General features: G+C 45.9%; 1 protein-coding gene across 1 annotated transcript in view; it reads right to left on the reverse strand.

Moving 5' to 3' along the window:
* Nucleotides 1-24,124, reverse strand: part of Galnt18 (polypeptide N-acetylgalactosaminyltransferase 18) — a 310,938-nt gene that overhangs the window by 130,887 nt on the left and 155,927 nt on the right. The window contains 1 exon segment of the mRNA NM_001079884.1: nucleotides 21,937-22,129. Within this exon segment, the coding sequence (NP_001073353.1) occupies nucleotides 21,937-22,129 (193 nt within the window).

The following is a 24,124-nucleotide window of genomic DNA, read 5'->3' on the forward strand; positions in this document are numbered from 1 at the left end:
GGAGCAAGCCTAATGTCACTCATACCTACCAGTGGCTACAGTAGAAGTCATCTGCCATTCAGTGGTCACAAAGAGAGAGAGGGGGAGGAGGGAGGGAGGGGAGAGGAGAGGAGAGGAGAGGAGAGGAGAGGAGAGGAGAGGAGAGGAGAGAAGAGAAGAGAAGAGAAGAGAAGAGAAGAGAAGAGAAGAGAAGAGAAGAGAATTCTGGTCTTCTCACAGCCATGCCAAGGAAGAAATGAGCTGCCCCAGACCGTCCATTTCCCCAGGTTCCTGAAGCCATTGGGGAGACTCTTACTTGACCAAAAGCACTCTCACAGAAGCTACATGTCTTTCTGCATGGGAAGAGAAGCAAAGAGCCATGAAATCAGAGCCCTCAAGAGGCCAGGCAACAAGAAGAACATACTTCCCAGGGGTAATTTTTGCTATCAAAAGCATAGCCTTCATGAGCAGGAACCCCTGCTGGTGGCCTGCCCTGACTTAAATGAAAAGCTGTTCCAGAAGGTCCGGAGCCTCACCTTCCAGACAACTGAATGAAAGGAGAGAGCCCAGCTTGGGGAGGAAGCTGCCCACCTACACCCACCACCTGGCACCGAAGGCTCCAGGGGTTTCGGGCTTGTGGCCGTGTTACATTGTTCCAAAGTGGTGGTGCAGCCAAGTTAGAACACGCGGTAATTAGCGTAAGAGCGTGGTTCTTCTGCTCGCAGTAATTAAAGTGCTGCAGGATAGGAATGGGCCTGCTCTTCTTAATGAGGAAGGCTGCAGGATAACCAGACTGAGCAATTTGGAGAAATCACCATGGGGCCCCAGCCTGCTTAAGAGCAGGAGATTAATAAACGAAAATCACTGTCTCTATGGTTACCAGAAATTTACAGAAACTTCTCCCATTCTATTTCCAGCTCTCCTTCCCTCTCACCAAGGGGAGGTGGGGGAGGGAAAGGCCTTTTCCCAAATCTACTTCACACTTACAGTTTTAATACAACCATCAAGTTAACAGACTGGCATAGCACACTTTCGTTCTTGTACATAATGCAGTAACTATGCACTGGGTTTTGTGTACCTGGTAGGAGTGATGATAGTTGCAGGGACACAATGGGACACAGACAAAGTCCTTGTCCTCATGGGGCTTATGTTTTGACAAGAGAAATGGATGAATATGAAGGCAGGTTGCTGTAAGTGTTCTGATTAAAGTAGCATTGGGCACATGGACATCATGATGTCTGAACAGCTGTTCCAGGGAGTAGTCAAGAAGTCCTCTATGAAAAGGGAGATTTCAGACCCCGTGAGAGAGAGAGAGACCCAACCGCCTGGTCAGGTGGGCACTCCTGAGGCTGCAGAGCGGAAGAGACCACCAACACTGCTCACCCCTGCCCACATCCCTGGCACAAGAGGAAACTGTATAAGGCCTCTGGGCTCCCGTGGGGGAGGGCCCAGGAGCGGCAGGACCCCTGCCTGAGACACCGCCAGAACCTGAAGGAAACAGACCAGATAAACAGTTCTCTGCACCCAAATCCCGTGGGAGGGAGAGCTAAACCTTCAGAGAGGCAGACAAGCCTGGGAAACCAGAAGAGACTGCTCTCTGCACACACATCTCGGACGCCAGAGGAAAAAGCCAAAGACCATCTGGAACCCTGGTGCACTGAGGCTCCCGGAAACGGCGGCACAGGTCTTCCTGGTTGCTGCCGCTGCAGAGAGCCCGTGGGCAACACCCCACGAGCGAACTTGAGCCTCGGGACCACAGGTAAGACCAACTTTTCTGCTGCAAGAAAGCTGCCTGGTGAAATTGGGATACACGGAAGCAGAATTCCTCTAGGACTGGGCACGTTCTGTGTTTACCGGAAGTCCCACACCCGCGGATCCCGGCCCGCAGCAGCTCTCTGCTCCCAGACCCCGTGAGAGAGAGAGACCCAACCGCCTGGTCAGGTGGGCACTCCTGAGGCTGCAGAGCGGAAGAGACCACCAACACTGCTCACCCCTGCCCACATCCCTGGCACAAGAGGAAACTGTATAAGGCCTCTGGGCTCCCGTGGGGGAGGGCCCAGGAGCGGCAGGACCCCTGCCTGAGACACCGCCAGAACCTGAAGGAAACAGACCAGATAAACAGTTCTCTGCACCCAAATCCCGTGGGAGGGAGAGCTAAACCTTCAGAGAGGCAGACAAGCCTGGGAAACCAGAAGAGACTGCTCTCTGCACACGCATCTCGGACGCCAGGGGAAAAAGCCAAAGACCATCTGGAACCCTGGTGCACTGAAGCTCCCAGAAGGGGAGGCACAGGTCTTCCTGGTTGCTGCCGCTGCAGACAGCCTGTGGGCAGCACCCCACGAGCGAACTTGAGCCTCGGGACCACAGGTAAGACCAACTTTTCTGCTGCAAGAAAGCTGCCTGGTGAACTCAAGACACAGGCCCACAGGAACAGCTGAAGACCTGTAGAGAGGAAAAACTACACGCCCGAAAGCAGAACACTCTGTCCCCATAACTGACTGAAAGAGAGGAAAACAGGTCTACAGCACTCCTGACACACAGGCTTATAGGACAGTCTAGCCACTGTCAGAAATAGCAGAACAAAGTAACACTAGAGATAATCTGATGGCGAGAGGCAAGCGCAGGAACCCAAGCAACAGAAACCAAGACTACATGGCACCATCGGAGCCCAATTCTCCCATCAAAACAAACATGGAATATCCAAACACACCAGAAAAGCAAGATCTAGTTTCAAAATCATTTTTGATCATGATGCTGGAGGACTTCAAGAAAGACGGGAAGAACTCCCTTAGAGAACAAGTAGAAGCCTACAGAGAGGAATCGCAAAAATGCCTGAAAGAACTCCAGGAATACATAAATAAACAAGTAGAAGCCCATAGAGAGGAGACACAAAAATCCCTGAAAGAATTCCAGGAAAACATAACTAAACAAGTAGAAGCCCATAGAGAGGAGACACAAAAATCCCTGAAAGAATTCCAGGAAAACACAATCAAACAGTTGAAGGAATTAAAAATGGAAATACAAGCAATCAAGAAAGAACACATGGAAACAACCCTGGATATAGAAAACCAAAAGAAGAGACAAGGAGCTGTAGATACAAGCTTCACCAACAGAATACAAGAGATGGAAGAGAGAATCTCAGGAGCAGAAGATTCCATAGAAATCATTGACTCAACTGTCAAAGATAATGTAAAGCGGAAAAAGCTACTGGTCCAAAACATACAGGAAATCCAGGACTCAATGAGAAGATCAAACCTAAGGATAATAGGTATAGAAGAGAGTGAAGACTCCCAGCTCAAAGGACCAGTAAATATCTTCAACAAAATCATAGAAGAAAACTTCCCTAACCTAAAAAAAGAGATACCCATAGACATACAAGAAGCCTACAGAACTCCAAATAGATTGGACCAGAAAAGAAACACCTCCCGTCACATAATTGTCAAAACACCAAACGCACAAAATAAAGAAAGAATATTAAAAGCAGTAAGGGAAAAAGGTCAAGTAACATATAAAGGCAGACCTATCAGAATCACACCAGACTTTTCGCCAGAAACTATGAAGGCCAGAAGATCCTGGACTGATGTCATACAGACCCTAAGAGAACACAAATGCCAGCCCAGGTTACTGTATCCAGCAAAACTCTCAATTAACATTGATGGAGAAACCAAGATATTCCATGACAAAACCAAATTTACACAATATCTTTCTACAAATGCAGCACTACAAAGGATAATAAATGGTAAAGCCCAACATAAGGAGGCAAGCTATACCCTAAAAGAAGCAAGAAACTAATCGTCTTGGCAACAAAACAAAGAGAATGAAAGCACACAAACATAACCTCACTTCCAAATATGAATATAACGGGAAGCAATAATCACTATTCCTTAATATCTCTCAATATCAATGGCCTCAACTCCCCAATAAAAAGACATAGATTAACAAACTGGATACGCAACGAGGACCCTGCATTCTGCTGCCTACAGGAAACACACCTCAGAGACAAAGACAGACACTACCTCAGAGTGAAAGGCTGGAAAACAACTTTCCAATTAAATGGTCAGAAGAAGCAAGCTGGAGTAGCCATTCTAATATCAAATAAAATCAATTTCCAACTAAAAGTCATCAAAAAAGATAAGGAAGGACACTTCATATTCATCAAAGGAAAAATCCACCAAGATGAAGTCTCAATCCTAAATATCTATGCCCCAAATACAAGGGCACCTACATATGTAAAAGAAACCTTACTAAAGCTCAAAACACACATTGCACCTCACACAATAATCGTGGGAGATTTCAACACCGCACTCTCATCAATGGACAGATCATGGAAACAGAAATTAAACAGAGATGTAGAGAGACTAAGAGAAGTCATGAGCCAAATGGACTTAACGGATATTTATAGAACATTCTATCCTAAAGCAAAAGGATATACCTTCTTCTCAGCTCCTCATGGTACTTTCTCCAAAATTGACCATATAATTGGTCAAAAAACGGGCCTCAACAGGTACAGAAAGATAGAAATAATCCCATGCGTGCTATCGGACCACCACGGCCTAAAACTGGTCTTCAATAACAATAAGGGAAGAATGCCCACATATACGTGGAAATTGAACAATGCTCTACTCAATGATAACCTGGTCAAGGAAGAAATAAAGAAAGAAATTAAAAACTTTTTAGAATTTAATGAAAATGAAGGTACAACATACCCAAACTTATGGGACACAATGAAAGCTGTGCTAAGAGGAAAACTCATAGCGCTGAGTGCCTGCAGAAAGAAACAGGAAAGAGCATATGTCAGCAGCTTGACAGCACACCTAAAAGCTCTAGAACAAAAAGAAGCAAATACACCCAGGAGGAGTAGAAGGCAGGAAATAATCAAACTCAGAGCTGAAATCAACCAAGTAGAAACAAAAAGGACCATAGAAAGAATCAACAGAACCAAAAGTTGGTTCTTTGAGAAAAATCAACAAGATAGATAAACCCTTAGCCAGACTAACGAGAGGACACAGAGAGTGCGTCCAAATTAACAAAATCAAAAATGAAAAGGGAGACATAACTACAGATTCAGAGGAAATTCAAAAAATCATCAGATCTTACTATAAAAACCTATATTCAACAAAACTTGAAAATCTTCAGGAAATGGACAATTTCCTAGTCAGATACCAGGTATCGAAGTTAAATCAGGAACAGATAAACCAGTTAAACAACCCCATAACTCCTAAGGAAATAGAAGCAGTCATTAAAGGTCTCCCAACCAAAAAGAGCCCAGGTCCAGACGGGTTTAGTGCAGAATTCTATCAAACCTTCATAGAAGACCTCATACCAATATTATCCAAACTATTCCACAAAATTGAAACAGATGGAGCCCTACTGAATTCCTTCTACGAAGCCACAATTACTCTTATACCTAAACCACACAAAGACCCAACAAAGAAAGAGAACTTCAGACCAATTTCCCTTATGAATATCGACGCAAAAATACTCAATAAAATTCTGGCAAACCGAATTCAAGAGCACATCAAAACAATCATCCACCATGATCAAGTAGGCTTCATCCCAGGCATGCAGGGATGGTTTAATATACAGAAAACCATCAACGTGATCCATCATATAAACAAACTGAAAGAACAGAACCACATGATCATTTCATTAGATGCTGAGAAAGCATTTGACAAAATTCAACACCCCTTCATGATAAAAGTCCTGGAAAGAATAGGAATTCAAGGCCCATACCTAAACATAGTAAAAGCCATATACAGCAAACCAGTTGCTAACATTAAACTAAATGGAGAGAAACTTGAAGCAATCCCACTAAAATCAGGGACTAGACAAGGCTGCCCACTCTCTCCCTACTTATTCAATATAGTTCTTGAAGTTCTAGCCAGAGCAATCAGACAACAAAAGGAGATCAAGGGGATACAGATCGGAAAAGAAGAGGTCAAAATATCACTATTTGCAGACGACATGATAGTATATTTAAGTGATCCCAAAAGTTCCACCAGAGAACTACTAAAGCTGATAAACAACTTCAGCAAAGCGGCTGGGTATAAAATTAGCTCAAATAAATCAGTTGCCTTCCTCTATACAAAAGAGAAACAAGCCGAGAAAGAAATTAGGGAAACGACACCCTTCATAATAGACCCAAATAATATAAAGTACCTCGGTGTGACTTTAACCAAGCAAGTAAAAGATCTGTACAATAAGAACTTCAAGACACTGAGGAAAGAAATTGAAGAAGACCTCAGACGATGGAAAGATCTCCCATGCTCATGGATTGGCAGGATTAATATAGTAAAAATGGCCATTCTACCAAAAGCGATCTACAGATTCAATGCAATCCCCATCAAAATACCAATCCAATTCTTCAAAGAGTTAGACAGAACAATTTGCAAATTCATCTGGAATAACAAAAAACCCAGGATAGCTAAAGCTATCCTCAACAATAAAAGGACTTCAGGGGGAATCACTATCCCTGAACTCAAGCAGTATTACAGAGCAATAGTGATAAAAACTGCATGGTATTGGTACAGAGACAGACAGATAGACCAATGGAATAGAATTGAAGACCCAGAAATGAACCCACACACCTATGGTCACTTGATTTTTGACAAAGGAGCCAAAACCATCCAATGGAAAAAAGATAGCATTTTCAGCAAATGGTGCTGGTTCAACTGGAGGGCAACATGTAGAAGAATGCAGATCGATCCATCCTTATCACCCTGTACAAAGCTTAAGTCCAAGTGGATCAAGGACCTCCACATCAAACCAGACACACTCAAACTAATAGAAGAAAAACTAGGGAAGCATCTGGAACACATGGGCACTGGAAAAAATTTCCTGAACAAAACACCAATGGCTTACGCTCTAAGATCAAGAATCGACAAATGGGATCTCATAAAACTGCAAAGCTTCTGTAAGGCAAAGGACACTGTGGTTAGGACAAAACGGCAACCAACAGATTGGGAAAAGATCTTTACCAATCCTACAACAGATAGAGGCCTTATATCCAAAATATACAAAGAACTCAAGAAGTTAGACCGCAGGGAAACAAATAACCCTATTAAAAAATGGGGTTCAGAGCTAAACAAAGAATTCACAGCTGAGGAATGCCGAATGGCTGAGAAACACCTAAAGAAATGTTCAACATCTTTAGTCATAAGGGAAATGCAAATCAAAACAACCCTGAGATTTCACCTCACACCAGTGAGAATGACTAAGATCAAAAACTCAGGTGACAGCAGATGCTGGCGAGGATGTGGAGAAAGAGGAACACTCCTCCATTGTTGGTGGGATTGCAGACTGGTAAAACCATTCTGGAAATCAGTCTGGAGGTTCCTCAGAAAATTGGACATTGAACTGCCTGAGGATCCAGCTATACCTCTCTTGGGCATATACCCAAAAGATTCCTCAACATACAAAAGAGACACGTGCTCCACTATGTTCATCGCAGCCTTATTTATAATAGCCAGAAACTGGAAAGAACCCAGATCCCCTTCAACAGAGGAATGGATACAGAAAATGTGGTACATCTACACAATGGAATATTACTCAGCTATCAAAAACAACGAGTTTATGAAATTCGTAGGCAAATGGTTGGAACTGGAAAATATCATCCTGAGTGAGCTAACCCAATCACAGAAAGACATACATGGTATGCACTCATTGATAAGTGGCTATTAGCCCAAATGCTTGAATTACCCTAGATCCCTAGAACAAACGAAACTCAAGACGGATGATCAAAATGTGAATGCTTCACTCCTTCTTTAAATGAGGAAAAAGAATACCCTTGGCAGGGAAGGGAGAGGCAAAGATTAAAACAGAGACTAAAGGAACACCCATTCAGAGCCTGCCCCACATTTGGCCCATACATATACAGCCACCCAATTAGACAAGATGGATGAAGCAAAGAAGTGCAGACCGACAGGGGCCGGATGTAGATCGCTCCTGAGAGACACAGCCAGAATACAGCAAATACAGAGGCGAATGCCAGCAGCAAACCACTGAACTGAGAATAGGTCCCCCGTTGAAGGAATCAGAGAAAGAACTGGAAGAGCTTGAAGGGGCTCGAGACCCCAAAAGTACAACAATGTCAAGCAACCAGAGCTTCCAGGGACTAAGCCACTACCTAAAGACTATACATGGACTGACCCTGGACTCTGACCCCATAGGTAGCAATGAATATCCTAGTAAGAGCACCAGTGGAAGGGGAAGCCCTGGGTCCTGCTAAGACTGAACCCCCAGTGAACTAGACTATGGGGGGAGGGCGGCAATGGGGGGAGGGTTGGGAGGGGAACACCCATAAGAAAGGGGAGGGGGGAGGGGGATGTTTGTCCGGAAACCGGGAAAGGGAATAACACTTGAAATGTATATAAGAAATACTCAAGTTAATAAAAAAAATGTGAAAAAAAAAAGAAAAGGGAGATTTGATTAGGCTCTTAAACATGGTGTAAGAGTTGGTCCTGCAGAGCTCTCACAGGGCCCAGGAGACAGGGCTGTGGCTGGAGAGGAGAGAAGCAGCCTGCCTAGCCACAGAGAAGGGAAGACATTTCTTCATCTCACAGACCCTTCCCAAGGATACTCTCCTCTTTCCCTACAGTGAACGTAATTTCAGCACCAACACTGAGAAAGTTTGTGGAAGACAGCCAAGTGGTTCTGTTGGCTAGAACTTATTTACGATGGATAACCAAGACCAGACAGCTGGGCCTTCCCTGGGCAGGGAAACAGGAGAATACTAACATAGGTATTGTTTGCTAAGTTCATGTTAAAAGCAGTGTCACAAAGGCCTGGAGAGATGGCTCAGCAGTGCTGCTCTTCTGAAGGTCCTGAGTTTGAGTCTCAGAGTCTACAGCAGGCAGAATCCATGTCATATTCTGGTTTCTTCAGGCACTTCAATAGATGTAGCACACATACATGCACGCACGCACACACACACACACACACACACACACACACACAGAGAGAGAGAGAGAGAGAGAGAGAGAGAGAGAGGAAGAGAGAGAGCTTAAACAAAAGTAATGCCATACACACAGTCAAACACACATTGTTATTTTTTCAAGTACAGTGGACAGATCCCAGTGGGGTCTTTGTATTGTTCAAGTTCACTGTCCTCCCTGGTAAATGAGACTGTGGCCCTAGACCCCTGTACCCACCTGCCATTTTTCAGAGACAGAGCTAATCGCTTTCCCCCAGGCTCTTTCCTTATTTCTGTTCATGGCTACCTAGACTCCTTTCAAGAAGACTCATTTAACTTACCCCTGAGAAAGCAATAGTGGGTCTCTGTAAGCCAGTCTCCTGGTGGTCATTCTCCAACCATAATCAAATCGTTATGGTTCATTTACACCTAAAGCCTGTTGATCACCATTTTCATAAGAAAGACTTTCAAACCCAAGGTTTTTCTAGGGAGACTCATGTACATTACAGAACCCCTGATATATCATGTCATATCCACACTTGTCTCCCTGAGTGCCTATGAATATTGCTCTGTGAGAGCAAGGATGGTTTGCTACCATGCCATCTTCAACAAGGACCTGGCACATGGTAGTTGGTCAGTGTTTGGGGGATCAAACAGAGTGCATAGGCATGCTTAGCCTACACCTTATCTGCACAACACGGATCTCTTGGTTGCCAGGCCCTCCCTCCGCCTGCAGGCTCTCGTTTGCCTGTATTTCCTTTCCCTGCATTTATGCCCCAGTTCCTCATAGCCTCCATTAAATTGTTCCATCAAATTTCCTAATCTCGTCAAAGACTTCTTTTCCCTTTTTTTTTATTGGGAACCTGATCATGTGTGTCTCTCACAACACGTGGTAACTTCTCCCTCCCTTTAGGCTTTCCACACCTACATGAAAGAGGGTGTAGATGACAGGTAAGTTGACAGGGGTGGAGGCACCTGGGCATGCTAATCAGCCTAGCCTACCATGATCTTAGACAAGCCACTCCTCTCTCTCTCTCTCTCTCTCTCTCTCTCTCTCTCTCTCTCTCTCTCTCTCTCTCTCTCTCTCTCTCTTCTTCACATAGAAGGACAGATTGCCCAGAGGTCTTTTGCTGAGCAAACTTGAGGCCCTTTCCTCATGCACTGAACCGAAGACACTTGACTGAAGAAATGATCTGCATACTTTGCCTCCTTCCTAAGCAATGCCTTGTCACCACCAACCATTCCAAGGATATCCCTCACCACTATAGCAATTAAGGACAGGTGGTTTGCCTGGAATTTTCTCAACTTTAGAACAATGACTGTTTCACACAGGCTAGGCTGTCTGGCCACTCTGCCCCTGAGTCATGAGTTCCCTGATAGCTGAGTATGGTCTTGCTCACAGCCTCATACCATTGCCCAGCGCAGTGCCTGGCAATGAATATGCAGTCTGCTGATTTGTGGATAATGTTTCCTTCCCAATTGTCCCCAACCCACTCCCCACCTCACATGCATGTAGTCATGGTTCCAGTCTCTCTACTCAATATCGAAGCAGAGCTTACATTGCTGAGGGGAGGAAACAGAAAGAGACAAGAAAGAAAGAATGCATCAGTCAAAATATATCCTTATATCTGCTGGTCACAGCCCTCAGTGGCATTTCAGGCTGACAGACTAGGAACAGCTGGCTGCTGCTGGGACTCTGCAATAGAAACACACTTCTAAGAAATATCACAGAGAAAGATGATATAAGATAAGAGGATGAGATGACCTGATTGGCCTTCCACTGGCTCAGTCCCTGTCAGAACCAGATCATTTGTACAGTTTGGGCCATTCTGTACTCTAATTGGACCAATGTATTAAGTCCCTCCATGATGCAAGTTCCTTATGTAGGATCCACACTGTTGCCTGACTGGACCAAGTGGATTTAAGTTCTGGGTGCCTGCCCTAGACTCCAGCTGACTTCTCTTGTGAGCCCAGCAGTCACCCTGTAGACTTTGCTCTCATGTGCACACTGCTGAGATGATCGAGTCTTATGGTTTGACTGAAACGCCCCCTCACAAGTTCATCTGTTGAATGCTTGGTCCCCAGTTGGCAGAGCACTGACTTTCAAAGCTAAACTTAATCCTCAATGCCTTCTTCATGCTCTGCTTCCTGTCTGTCATGAAATGAATGTGGCTTCCTCCCCATACTCCAGTTGCCCTGACTATGGGCTGAATCCTGTGAAATAAGAAGTCCAAACAAACCCCCAATTCTCCTGGGTAATTTTTGTTAGGTAGCTTGGTCACAGGTATGTAAAAGTAATAAAGTTCATCTAGCACCTGAGTCCTCTAGAATGATGTCACCATATCCTCTGCTCCACATCTTATCAGGTAGGGTATTTACCCAGAGGGTTAATCAGCTCACCACTGCTGTTCCAAACACATGCAGGATGTCAAGGGGAAGAGAGAAAAGGTATATTTTGCTTCATGGTTCTAAGAGTTCAGAATTTAGTCATTTATCCCTGTTCCTTCACAGCAGTGTTCAGAGAGGAGTCTCATGGTTGACAAGAAGTGTGGTTTAAATATGCTTGACCCATGGGAAGTGGCACTATTAAGAGGTGTGGCATTATTGGAGGAGGTGTGGCCTTGTTAGAGGATGTATATCACTGTGGGGATGGACATTGAGGCTTTTATACTAGCCTCCATCCAATGTGGAAGAGAACCTACTCCTGACTGCCTACAGATCAAGATCTAGAAAGGACTCTTGGCTCCTCTGTCTGCATGCTGCCATGTTTCCTGCTATAATAATAATGGGCTGATCCTCTGAAACTGTAAGCCAGGCCCAATTAAATGCTGTCCTTTATAAGAGTCGCCTTGGTCACAATGTCTCTTCACAGCAATAAAGCCCTAAGGCAGGAGTCTGTACCAATAACCTAACTTCCTTCTGCTAGGTCCTACCCTGAGAGCTTTACTACTTTCTAATAGCACCAGGAGCTGGTCATTAAACCTTCAACACATGAACCTTTGAGAGCATGGGTTACACACAAATTATAGCTCAGAGCCATCCTCCCAACCACCCTGATAGCAGTCTCTGTTCCCCTGCCCCATTTGCTTCTGTGGTGAAGGGCATGAGGATTGTAATGCAAAGACACCACATGAATGTCACTACTTGTCCTTTTTAAAGGACACTTAACTGTGTAACACCTTGACTTTTCTTTGGAAGAGATACTTTCCCCTGTAAAATTAAGCCATAAAAGTTGCCTTTTGATTTTCACTCTTGCTCAATGTCAAGCTGTCCCCACTAGAGATGAAAACAAGGTGTAGTGGAGGAGGAGTGTTGGGACTGTCTAATAAGCTGAATTGATGGTCCTGATAAACTCCACTCTATTGATCTCTGCACACAAAAAGAGACACAGGGACAAGAGACAAGACAACTTAGGGAGCTTCTCTGAAGATTTATACCCAGATTGTTTTGAGTCATCCCGAGACAAATTTCTACCAAGAATTTTGGTGTCGTTATCTATGAGAGGAATAGAAGCAGTAGACCACTGTATGAGACCATGTCCAGCTCTTGGACAGCAGATGAGGAAATCAGTCCTTGTGTCCTACAACTGGGAAATCCCATGTTGGATTGGCAGCCTCGGCCCTTTCTTTGATCTCAGCAAATGGACAAGAACATTGCCCATAAGATGATTCATGGGCCAGTTTGAGCTGTCAGGAAGGAGGATGGAGCACGCCATTTTCAGAATGAGCTCAAAGGAGACTGACAATGAACTTTGCGGCAGGACTTCTGTGCCAGAGTTCTGGGAGTGCAACAAAGGGTCCTACCTGAGAAGATGACACTGGAGTGAGTACTCCCTGTGGGAGGTTGTCCTGGCCACTCTTCCCAAACTTCTCCCAGAGATCATCCATTCTAAGTTATGATCAGACAATGCTGTTGATATCAGTTGTTAGCTACCCGGAACATGAACCCAGGAAGCCTCATAGCCCTCAAGACACCTGTTGGCTCTCCATGACTACTATCGGTCCTAGAGAGTACTGATGCCCTTACACCAACCATTAATCTCCGTGTACCCACATAGCATCTGTGGTGTTTCTGTAACCTCACTTTGGCATACTTCTAGCTTTTAGCATTTGCAGATCATATTGACACTCACATCTCTTAGCTCCCAGGAGATTGGACTCAAGGAGACCCAAGGATGAGGTAATGTGAGGATTCTCACTGACAGAAGAAAAGTCGAGACTGTCCCTCCCTCTGGCTGGCATACACATCGCTGCAACCTTCAGAGCTTAGAAATTCCCACATTTTTCACCACGTCTCCCCAAACTCTACAGAGAATCCCTGGATGTAACAGCAGTAATGAGCATTTGCTTCGTGCCATAAGGCATGCTTTTGTTCTTTTCTACCCAACAGTTATCAGTACCAGTCAGTATCTTTATCCCCAAAGCAGATGAAGGAAACGCAGTTGAGGTGGGAAATTATCCTCCAGGGCTTGATTAAGCCTAGGGTCCTCTGACTGCTAAGCCCTGCCCCATGAAGATGCCTACCTTCCTTACTGTGCCTCTAGAAGTGTGTCCAGGGAGACAGTGGTGTTGTGTTGCTGATAGCATGAAAGCCTGCTAGGAAGCCTTGTTCCTAAGCTGCCAATTCTGCATTAGAACTAAAGAGGGAATGTTATGTGTGGCTGGAAGGTACGGGGCAGTGTCTTAAAGATTTCCGAGCATGGAGGCTTGAGATTATCTCCCAGTTACATTATTGCCTTTAAGATAAGCAGTCCCAGGTACGTTTGTATAAAGGTCACAGTGTCTTCTGCTCTCCCTTCCACATTATCATTTGGTCTATAACTGAGGGGAGCAGTGGCTGATTCCTAAGCCCCACATAGTAATCACTAGGCCTAATTTAGATCTATAAGGCAATCATGCTGGGACCTATTTTATGACTTTTCCCAGGAGAACATAAACAACATAGGGCACCAACAACAGACCATGGTAACAATTCTGCTCCAGTCTATCTCAGTGAACCAGAGTTTATTGGGGCTTGCATGAGTGTGGGTGACTCAAAGGCAACTGAGTGGCCAAAAGGCCATTCCAGCATGGGTGAGGACAACTTTCAGGCAGCATTACCAAAGAAAGTCCGTCCCTGTGAAGTGTCCTCTGCTCATCTGACCTTGGGGAGGAGACTTGTGACTCTTGCAGCTTTAGTGAGTTGGGAGAGCTTCTCACCTCCATCCAGAAGGGAAGGTTTCAATTTGGAGGAAATGTTAATAACTATACAATTGGAGTACCTAGTCAGATTCGATGATATTGAAGAGCCAGGAAGCCAATGGTGGGTTTTCTTGTGGGAACCTTGAATGTGAATACTCTAAGGAAGCAGCAACATAAGCCCAGGGCAGGATGCAAAACATTGACAGTGACTGCTGTTGTGGAGATGAATCAGTAGTAGAGATGTAGAGAAATGGAAAAAAGAGGTTGCATCCTGGAGCTATCTGGGTATCCCCACATCCACAGCCTTTTGTTGGCTTCTACACATAAAAGGGTGTGTCTTCAGCACCTACAAAGAAACCACCCCCATCCTCCATCTCTGCCCAGAATTTCCTGGTTGAAATCATTCCAATCCCATGATGCCCTCATTTCGATCCCATGATACCTTAGATTTTGTTTTCATTTATTGTTGCTGTTTGTTTGTTTGCTTTCATGCCACAGGATGCTACTGCAATGCATATCTCTATGTGACTGTGGCACATTCTCGGAGGTAAGCCACACAAAGTCAGGACTTAACTGCACACTGGGAATTCACAGCACCTGGCTCAGTGTGCAGTAGGGCAATTCTCAGAAAGCACAGTGACTGGCAACAGACTCCTGAAGGAAAACTCAAAATTCATGAACAAGAGACTATATCTGGCTATGAGTGTTGTACGGTGTGAACACCATCAAGACAAGACAGACTGGAGTCAACTTGCATAATCCTTCCTGCTCAACGGTAACAAAATTCCATCATGCAACGAGAGTACCATTGCAGGGTACTTAGCATAAACAGGCTTTCAGAGACTGGTCCAGATGTGAACAAGACAATGGCATCTGAAACCCTGGAGTTTCAGCCATCGGTACAGTGAGAGGAATGGTCCAGGCCTAGTCTATAGACAGAATGGAGCTTAGGAACTGCTATGGAGTGAGCTGCTGAGCACACACGATCATCAACACTCGGCTTCTCCCAGAGGCAGAAGTGTAATGAACATCCTTTCTGGTGATTTTATCAATGTAGACAAAGGATCTGCCAGGCAGATAAGAGGAGATAAACAAAAGAGCCATCAGTTTTGGTGTAAACATTACCAGGGCAGAAGGAAGCTTGATTGTTCCCCGAGTATCTGAGTGATCTGGAGAATAGAGGATCTGGAGAATATGGGTCTTAAGTGTACAGTTGCTCAGACATCAAAAGTCAGCAGGCTCTAGTGGAAAGTTACATTAGGTGGCTCTGATTGGTAGGTCTGTGGGTGAGCAGGCCTGTGGGTAACTAGGGCCAAGGAATATAAGTCAGAGCAGGAATGCCAGGGCAGGAGAAAATGGGAACTTTAGATCCACTGAGAGTAGGGAATGAAGGTTTTCTAAATCTACCTGGATAAGGTAAAGTGGACCCCCTCATTCTTCCAGGGAGAGGAGAGGATGTCTTCTAGATCTGCTGTGGCAGGACAAAGTGGGTCTTCTACATCTTCAGGGACAGGGGACAGATTCACCTAGATCTTTTGGAGATAGCAGAAAAGGTATCACATAGATTTGCTGAAGCAGAAGGGGCACCACCAAATCTGTGGGAAAAGTAAGATCCCTGGAACTACGAAGTATGGCAGGGTCCCTAGGTCTGTCAGGGAAGGCCAGATGCCACGGACAATAAGACCTCTTTGCTGCCCAGCCAAGTCCAGCTTGGGCTCAACCTTTTATCTTCTGGTCTCCGGGGATGTGGAACAAGTCTTTCCTAGGGACTGCAGTGGGATGTTTTCCAGAGTGCCTATCCAGACCTGTTCTCATATGCTTCCAGAACATTTCTTCACCCCATGTCCCACTGTCCACATGGTCCACCAGGTGGCCAAGTTAAGATCATGCTTTTTCTTTGCCTTTCCCTATAAGTCAACTCATAAATTACAAGCTCAGACAACAAGAGCAACTGCATGCCTGGAAATGTGCTCCAGACCCCAGATATATTTCAATCTTTGTCTTGCTCTCTCAAAATGGGCAGATTCCTATCTGAAAATAAAAACAGAGAGGCTACTGGAACTTACTGGAGTTCAACTCAACTGGCTTTGGAGTCCAAAGGAGCAGGTCTAGCTGCTAATCTATAAACTATACAGAAGCATTACCAGTCATGTAGTACAGTGTCTCCCCCAGAGTGGCACCTATGTCCCTTACAATCTATTTCTGCAGATAGGGCCCAAAAGCAAAGGAGGACAACATTGCCCCCTTCCTATTGTATCACACTACATTTAGCTTGAGACTACTGCTTCTTCAAGACCAACTAATCACACTCTTGGCCCACAATGAGCTTAACATTGTGAAGAGACAGAAGTATGTTCCCAGAGTGCTTCAGTTAGGGAGCCATCTTTCCAGTCATATTTGTCCCGTGAACATTTCCAACATGGGCAGCACAATCTTTACAAAGAGTCTTTATTTCATCTCCTGTACTGTGGCTGCTTCTTGCTGCACTTATATTTCACAGACCTCTGCTTCTCCAGAGCCAAGATCCTGAGTCAGAGAAGCTCCCTTGGACAGGGTAGGAGTAAGGATGAGGTCATGTCCTGAAGTCCTGAGAACCCATAAAGATACTACCTCTGCCACAGAGTACCTGAATAGACTTGAGCAGGGTCCTTTGTGTATGTGTGCATGTGCACATGTTTGTGTGTGTGTGTGTGTGTGTGTGTGTGTGTGTGTGTGTGTGTGAGTGTATACTGATACCCATGTATACACATGTACATGGAGATCAGAGGTCATTGGAGTAGGGGAAAATTCCATCCCTGTTAACCTTGGTTTTGTGAGACAATCTATCCTAATTGCATTTCTGTTGCTGTGATACAAAGTGTACTGATGATAAGCAACCTAGGAGAAGGAAAAGGGTTTACTTAGCTCATGATTTCAAGTTACGGATCATTGTTTCAGGGAAGTCAAGGCAGAAATGCAAGCAGCCCATCACATCGCATGCCCAGTCAAGAGTGACTAGAGAATAATCACACATTTCTTCGTTTGCTTTCATCTTGCCTTCTCCTGTCTCATACAGTTTAGGACTCTGTTCATTAATGAATAGAGCTGGCCACAGTGGACTTGCTACTTGATGTGTCTTCCTTCATCAATTAACAATCAAGAAAGATTCCCCATGGACCAACTTGTTCTACATAATTCCTCAAGTGAAACTCTCTTCCCAGGTAATTCTGGGTTGGGTCAAGTTACCTGTTAAAAGTAACACAGGGTCTCTCACTACTTCTACATGGAATTCACCAAGTAGTCCAGGCTGGCTGGCCAGCAAGCCTCAAGATCCGCCTGTCTCTCCAGTGCTATGACTGCAAACACACACCAGCATAGCAGGTTTTTGATGTTATTTCTGGGGATCGGACTCAAGTCCTCATGCACTTTATCAAGTTAGTCTTTCCCTAACCCAAACAGATTTCTTAGCCTTGTAAGGTTTAGTATTCTCCCCCATGAAATGAAATGATAACAACTGCCTAAAAGGGTCATGGGAATCAAGCTGTAGAGAGAGCATACATATGGTCCAGGACACAGCACAGGTGCTAGCTGCAGTCCATCAGCTCAGGGGCCACAACACCAACAATGCTGCCCTACTGTCCAGATGTCATACCCCAGTTTCCAACTCGGAGTCCCCTCCTCCCTTAGGATCATTGCGTGCTCCCCAGGGTCTTACTGCTTGACTCCTTCTCTGCTATCAATCCATTCCATCCCTATTCTTCCTTGCTCTGGACTTGGGCTCTGACGTTCCGATGTGAATCTATCTCAGTTGCTTTCATTGAGAGTTGTACAAAATTGTCCCACCCTCTAAAGACCAACCTCTAATGCTCCAACCCAGGGTCTAACATCTGTCAACCCAAAGTCAGTATATCCTACTTCCTGGGAGGGAGGTACATAGACCTCAGAGGGCACTGGAGAGAAAGGACTCAAGTGTCTGAGGATCCGCCAGCAAAACTCAGGAAGTAGCCACTGCCCAGTGCTCTGCCCTGAGCTACCTTGGAGGCAGGCCATAGGATTGGTTGCCTTGGCAACTGGCAGGCTTGGTGCTGGAAGCCTTTTGCTCACATCCGCAGCACCCCTTAGGGCAGGCACTTGCCCTGAGACTGCTCTATGGCCACTGTTTGGAAATAACAGAAGAGAGTGAGGAAGGAATGCAGTCTGTTCCGGCAGCACAGGGAGGCAAGGCCAGGGATGTGCTAGCACCTTACCTGCTGTCACTGGGATCCCGCCTGTCCTCACTGTCCTCAAGTGGCCATTGCCTTAACTCTTCATGGCTCTCCTTCCCAACCACTGCCATACCCATCTTTTCAGTGACCTTCCCTGTCTTCTTCTTCCTCAGGAACAAAGGATTCCCCAATCTCTTCTCAGCTTCAGTTTATTGACACGTTGATACAATCGGTCACAGAGACATCCAATGTGCAGGCTGATTGATATATATGTGTGCCTCTGGTTTGCTTTTCTTTCTGGATTTGTCCCAGCTTATTTTGGGGTTCAGTGGCAAAAAATGAAGAATTTAGACATTAGAGACAGGATAGAGGCCATATTGAAGACCTCACATCTGGTCAGTGCCAATGAGGACCAGCTAAACAGAAATGAGGTGTCTTCCCTCCTGAGCCACCAGCTTTTTTCAACCCAGAAAAGGAGCAAGGAAGCCACTGTCCAGACCTCAAGCCTCACACATGGTGCCCTTTAGTAGTGTGCTGTCTCCTTTAGTGGCCCATTGGCCTGCTATGTTCCTTAAGAGTCTGATGTAGTTTGATTTCCCCGAGACTATTGGAAGAGAAAGTGTCTCTTGACAGGGGAGGTGGAGGAAGCTTCTATCATTTCTGTCTTTTGTCTTTCCTTCCTTCCAGGAGGCATCAGAGGTAGTGAAGGGAGTCCCCTGCAGTTGTCACCTGCCAGGCTACCTTCTTGCCTCAGAGGTCAAATAAGGCAAGGCTTACATGGGCTATCCAAGAAGCCATCAGAATGGTTCTTCCCTAAGGGCACTAGGACATCCTCAGCAAGTTCTCCAGCAACCCACTTGGCCCTGTACTGCCTCTTGTCTGGACTCCCACTTCAGAATGCTCCAGGAGCTTGGCCTGTCTTCTGTTTTACTAGTGTCTAATAGAAACTCCATGTTCAATAAATGTTCATTGAATGAAGAAATTCATGAAACCCAAGGACCACCTGAATGGACTCTTTTTCATTTTGATTGTACTTTGTTCTGAGAACAGGCAGATGAATGGAACAGGCAAGGGTTGGAATACACCTTTTATCCCCCAGAGACCAGCCAGAAGCAATGCATAGACCAGGGAAGCATACCACATGGGAAGTCTCTTTGGAGGCAGATGCTGTAGGCAATGGTTGTGAGCATTGGTAATGCTGTTTACTCAGTTTTCCCAAAATATAGATGCAGACTTTGCCCTCTCTAAAACTGGCCAGCCAATGCTTAGTGCGGTAGAAGGCAGTCCTTCTAGCCCCCCAACTGTGACACAATTGCCACCTTACACAGTGTAGCACAACAGTTACCTGGTCAATTTCTATTATCACTCAGCTTCCCACTTCAGCTCTAAGGACCTTGGGCAGCTCATGCAGTCTCTCTGTGCTTCCGTTCCCTCCTCTCCTCAGTGGAGACTCAGTAACCAAGCTTCCTTCAGCAATGGGTTGTAGGAGTCCAGATCTCATGTAACCAGCACCAAACAATTGCCTACAAATGTGTGTGATGTATTTCTGAACACTTTACACAGAGAGCACCAATCTGTGGCTGCCTTGTTTTCCTTAAGCTCTTCTTGAACTTAGTGGTCCACCAATAACTGTCTGTCTTGGCCATGGATGAGTGAGAGCCAGTCAAACTCATGTGCAAAAGGAACCTCCCATACTAAATGCGCCTGCACAGAGCCCTCTCTGACGAGAGAAGTCCAGCGCTCACTGCCTCTGTTGGTGACTTGACCTCTCTGTCAAGAGAAATGACCTCACCCTCCATGGAAGGTGTGTGAGGTTCACAAACTGTACAGTGTAGTGGAGAGTGGTGGGCCTTCTCTTGTGATGAAGTCCTGGAGAAACAGCAGGATGCTGCCCATCCAGGGTCCCCTAGAGTTCCCCCTTCCTGCAAATCCCTCCAGAAAGGACAGCAAGAACAAGGTTTCTCTCAGGAGAGGTTGAGGGGCTCTGGGTCAGTTCTGAGCAGCACTGTACAGAGTCAAAGCAAACATAGCTGGGGGCTGCATTGTAGCCAGGATGTGGCACCCAGATGTGGGTCAAAGTTCAGTTGGACTAGTTATCCATCTCTGGAACCTCAGGCTTCATTCTTGCCCCTTGATTTACTTAACTCAGAGTGGAGTTCCTCTCTCCCTGCCCCCCTTCTTTCTATTCTCCATAGGGCATTCCCCATGAAAGAGCTGTGGTTTTGCCTAGCTTGCTATCTGGAGGGCAGGCTCTGTGGAGGCTGGCCTCCACCTCCAGGCTTTTTTAGTCTATGTTCTCTCCCTCCATTGCTGTAGATTACATGATAAGATCACGAGGGCAGAGGAGATGGTGATGTCAAGAAGGGGTTTGCCATAAATGTGAACATCCATGTTTGATCTCCCACTTTCATATACTGAAGCCAGCAAGAACATTGCACATGTGCATCCTCAGAGCTGACGTAACAGAGGCAGGAGGATTCCTGGGCTTCTTAGCCGGTCACCCTAGCCTCCTAGCCCATAGACAAGGCATGTTCCGTTTCAAAATAATGAGGGAAAAACCCAAGGAATGATACCTAAGGTTGACTTATGACCTCCTTATCTACCCATATATACATTCTGCTGTGTACACATGTGCATGCATGTGAGGCCGCGCGCACACACACACACACACACACACACACACACACACACACACACACTTCTCCCCCTTCATAGGTCCCCAGTTCTTAGATGACTATAGTTCAGCCATCTTCTCAGGCCAGAGACAACTGTACTTGATTATATAGTATTCAGTCAGTGCTCAGTGAATGTTGATGGAGCTGAGTTGAAGTCCTCTCTCTTAGGCAGGGGTTGTCAACCTTTCTAGTGCTTCAGCCTCTTAACACAGTTCCTCATGTTGTGGTGACATCCAATCATAAAGTTACTTTTGCTGTTATTTCATAACTAATTTTGCAACTGTTTTGAATCATAACATAAATACCTGTCCGATGGTCTTAGGCCACCCCTCTGGAAGGTCATTTAACCCCCAAAGGGGTCATGACCCATAGGTTGAGAATTGTTCCTTTAAGAAGCTATAAATTCTAAGCTCAGCTACAAAATCTTTTCAGAAAATCCCAAAGAGAAACTCACTATGGTTTGCATTTTTAAGAAACATTTAAATATGAGGAGGAAGTGGGGAATGATGGTGTGAGGAGCTCACAAAAGTTAATGAGATTTCCTAACTGTGGTACGTGCCCAAGTTTTAATAATTATGAATAATAAAGACTCTGGTTGAACCTTAAAGAAATATCCTTGTGTAACAAAACAAAAGACCAAGACAGACAGACCTCTCTGCTGGGTGTAATGACTTGTTCACCCTGGAAGACAGATATATTTTTTTAAAAAAAACTAATTTAAGGAAAAAAGTTGGAGCTAATTGCTTTAAAATGACAGATTAGTGGGGCTGCTAGATGGCTCTGGTGCCCTTAAGGGATAATTTGGATTATTAATCCCCAAAATCTCTAATGAAAGGAAGCCGTCCCCCTATTCTGCAGAGGGGAAATGGAGGCCAGAGCGAGCATAATCCCTGGCTGAGATGGGAAAAGGATTCTCGATTGTGACCAGCCTCCCAGCCTGCACTCTGTTCCCAGCACCGTGAAGACCCAAGTCCACATAAACAAGAGCCCGGTCGCTGACTGCTCACCCACTGGGTCTGAGGTCTGGCAGGGGCCGGTCGAGGGGTAGCCGGTCACTGAGGTAGGCGTTGTAGCCATAGTACTGGAACTGCTTCAGGGCCACACGCCGGCCTTCGGGGCTGAGCTCCTGACCCCAGTGTGCAAACAGGGAGGAGTCCGTGAAGGGCTCAGCCTCTGCCTCCTCAGGCTTGGCAGGAGCCTCTAGAGAAAGAAGGGACAAGAAGTCAGTGGATCAGAGCTTAACCCTGTATACCCCATTACCAATCCCTTTCCCTTCCTCACACAAGCCTTCCCCAATGACTGAGGAGAGGGGAATTTTCATGGTTCTCAAAGATTTATTCACCCATGAATCTATGGTGTCATCTGCCCAATAAGCATCACATTCAAGGATATAGAAATGGACCCAGCAGAGGCTGCCAAGAAGTTGATGGTTGTGAGCCTGACATGCCATGGCTCCATCACAGAACTGCAGCCTTTTCCAGTTTGTCTCTGCCAAGAATATTAGCCCAGTCTCCTAAGTGGGCCTCTGCCTCTTCCCAGCCTGCACTCCTGCCCTTCACCCCCTACAGTCCTGCACCAACCTACATCCAGACCCCAGCTCTCTCTGCCCACCCACACAGGGACATTCGGACACCGGTAACAGCCGCCTGCCATACATCTTGAAACTTCTTTCAGGACTCCTGGTGGATTCAGGAAGGCAGCCGGCTCCAGGTTCAAAGGCTGCTTGGGGGTGGAGGGGTCCCCACAAGTTTTCCTACCTGGAAGACTAGCTTTTGGGGATTTGTATGGTCAGAGATTCAGATTCTGTTCCACCATAAACCAGCTGTGAGGCCACAGTAATCACCAACCTCCCTAAACCAGTGCCTGTCTTCTTCCAAAGAGAGATAGATCACAGAGATCTGAGACCTGTGAGGACTGCATATAATAACACACAAGACACTTAGATGAGTGTACATCTCCAAGAGAACTCACAATGGGAAGGAGGAGGAAGGCAGGAGTGGTTCTTTTGATCCCTCTTTGAGTCACAGACCTAGCACAGCTGATAGGCCAAGACTTAAACTGGGGCCGATTGTCAGGAAAACCACTTAATGCAGTGACAGTAGGCAGAGATGTCCAGACCAGTGGACGTGCCCTCTATGTCATGAAGATATGGGGTGGTACCTGGGGCTAGACAGAGACCTGAGGATGCAGAGGCAAGGACCAGGAGAGGCAGTTATAGGGCATCTGGTGGGTCCCCTCAGCTGTATGTACCTAGTAGGTACGCAACATGACCTAAAATCACAGGCTGGAGACAGGGCCAGGGTCCTCAGGTCTTCCAGGTCTGGGCACTTAGTGCTCCAGATGGACACCTCCTCTTGAGTCACTAAGTGGACTAAGAGTTGATCTGGGAGGAGGGACTTTGCCTGGCCACAGAGGGTACCATCAAGTTCCCAGGCTCTCTGAACACACCAGAGGGCTTCGGAGGCAAGAAAATGGCATGGCTGGAAGTGTTCCCCAGTTGTCACAGAGTCAAAGGGACTTAGGGAGCCTGTGCTCCAAAAAGCAGACCCCAAAAAAGGTGATGCTGGGACAAGAGCAAGAGTAAGAGTTAGAGAGATGCATACAGGCACAGAGGATTCTCAGTTGCCTCTCAGGGAGTCAGCATGAGGAACTTCTCCTTGGGTCGCTGACCACCCACTAGGTTGCAGGTATAAGTCTTTAACATTAGCCCCACATGCTTACTACTCTCATGAGCCAGGGCCCTTTCCTAAGCATGCGCCCACCTGGCCCTCTTCAGAGAGACACAGAGAGCACTAGCTACATATCTGGGATCACAAGGAAGAATGCAGAAGAGTTGGGATGATTCCATTCTGGGAAGCCCTCCCCGACCCTCACAGTTAAACCCCCACCTCCACACTGCATCTTATGACCTGTGTGTAGCAGCAGGCAGAGACCCACAGGTGAGTGATCTCAGTACCAGTGTTTGTTTGCTTGCTTGCTTATGTGCTTTTTAAGAAACATAAAAGAAAACACAGATCCATCAAGAAGGTTAGGATCTATTGAGGGTTATGGTAAGACCAATGCACACATTTCTAAGGAGTTTTAGGATGTGGAAGCCAGCCCAATTACATAACGTTGCATTCCAGCATGGGGTGTAACAGAGTGTTCTCCCCACAAGGCCTGCTTGTGTGATCTTGAAGGTCTTCGTTATCTCTG

Source organism: Rattus norvegicus, chromosome 1 (genome assembly GCF_021556685.1).
Source record: "Rattus norvegicus strain SHRSP/BbbUtx chromosome 1, alternate assembly SHRSP_T2T, whole genome shotgun sequence".
NCBI lineage: Eukaryota > Metazoa > Chordata > Mammalia > Rodentia > Muridae > Rattus > Rattus norvegicus.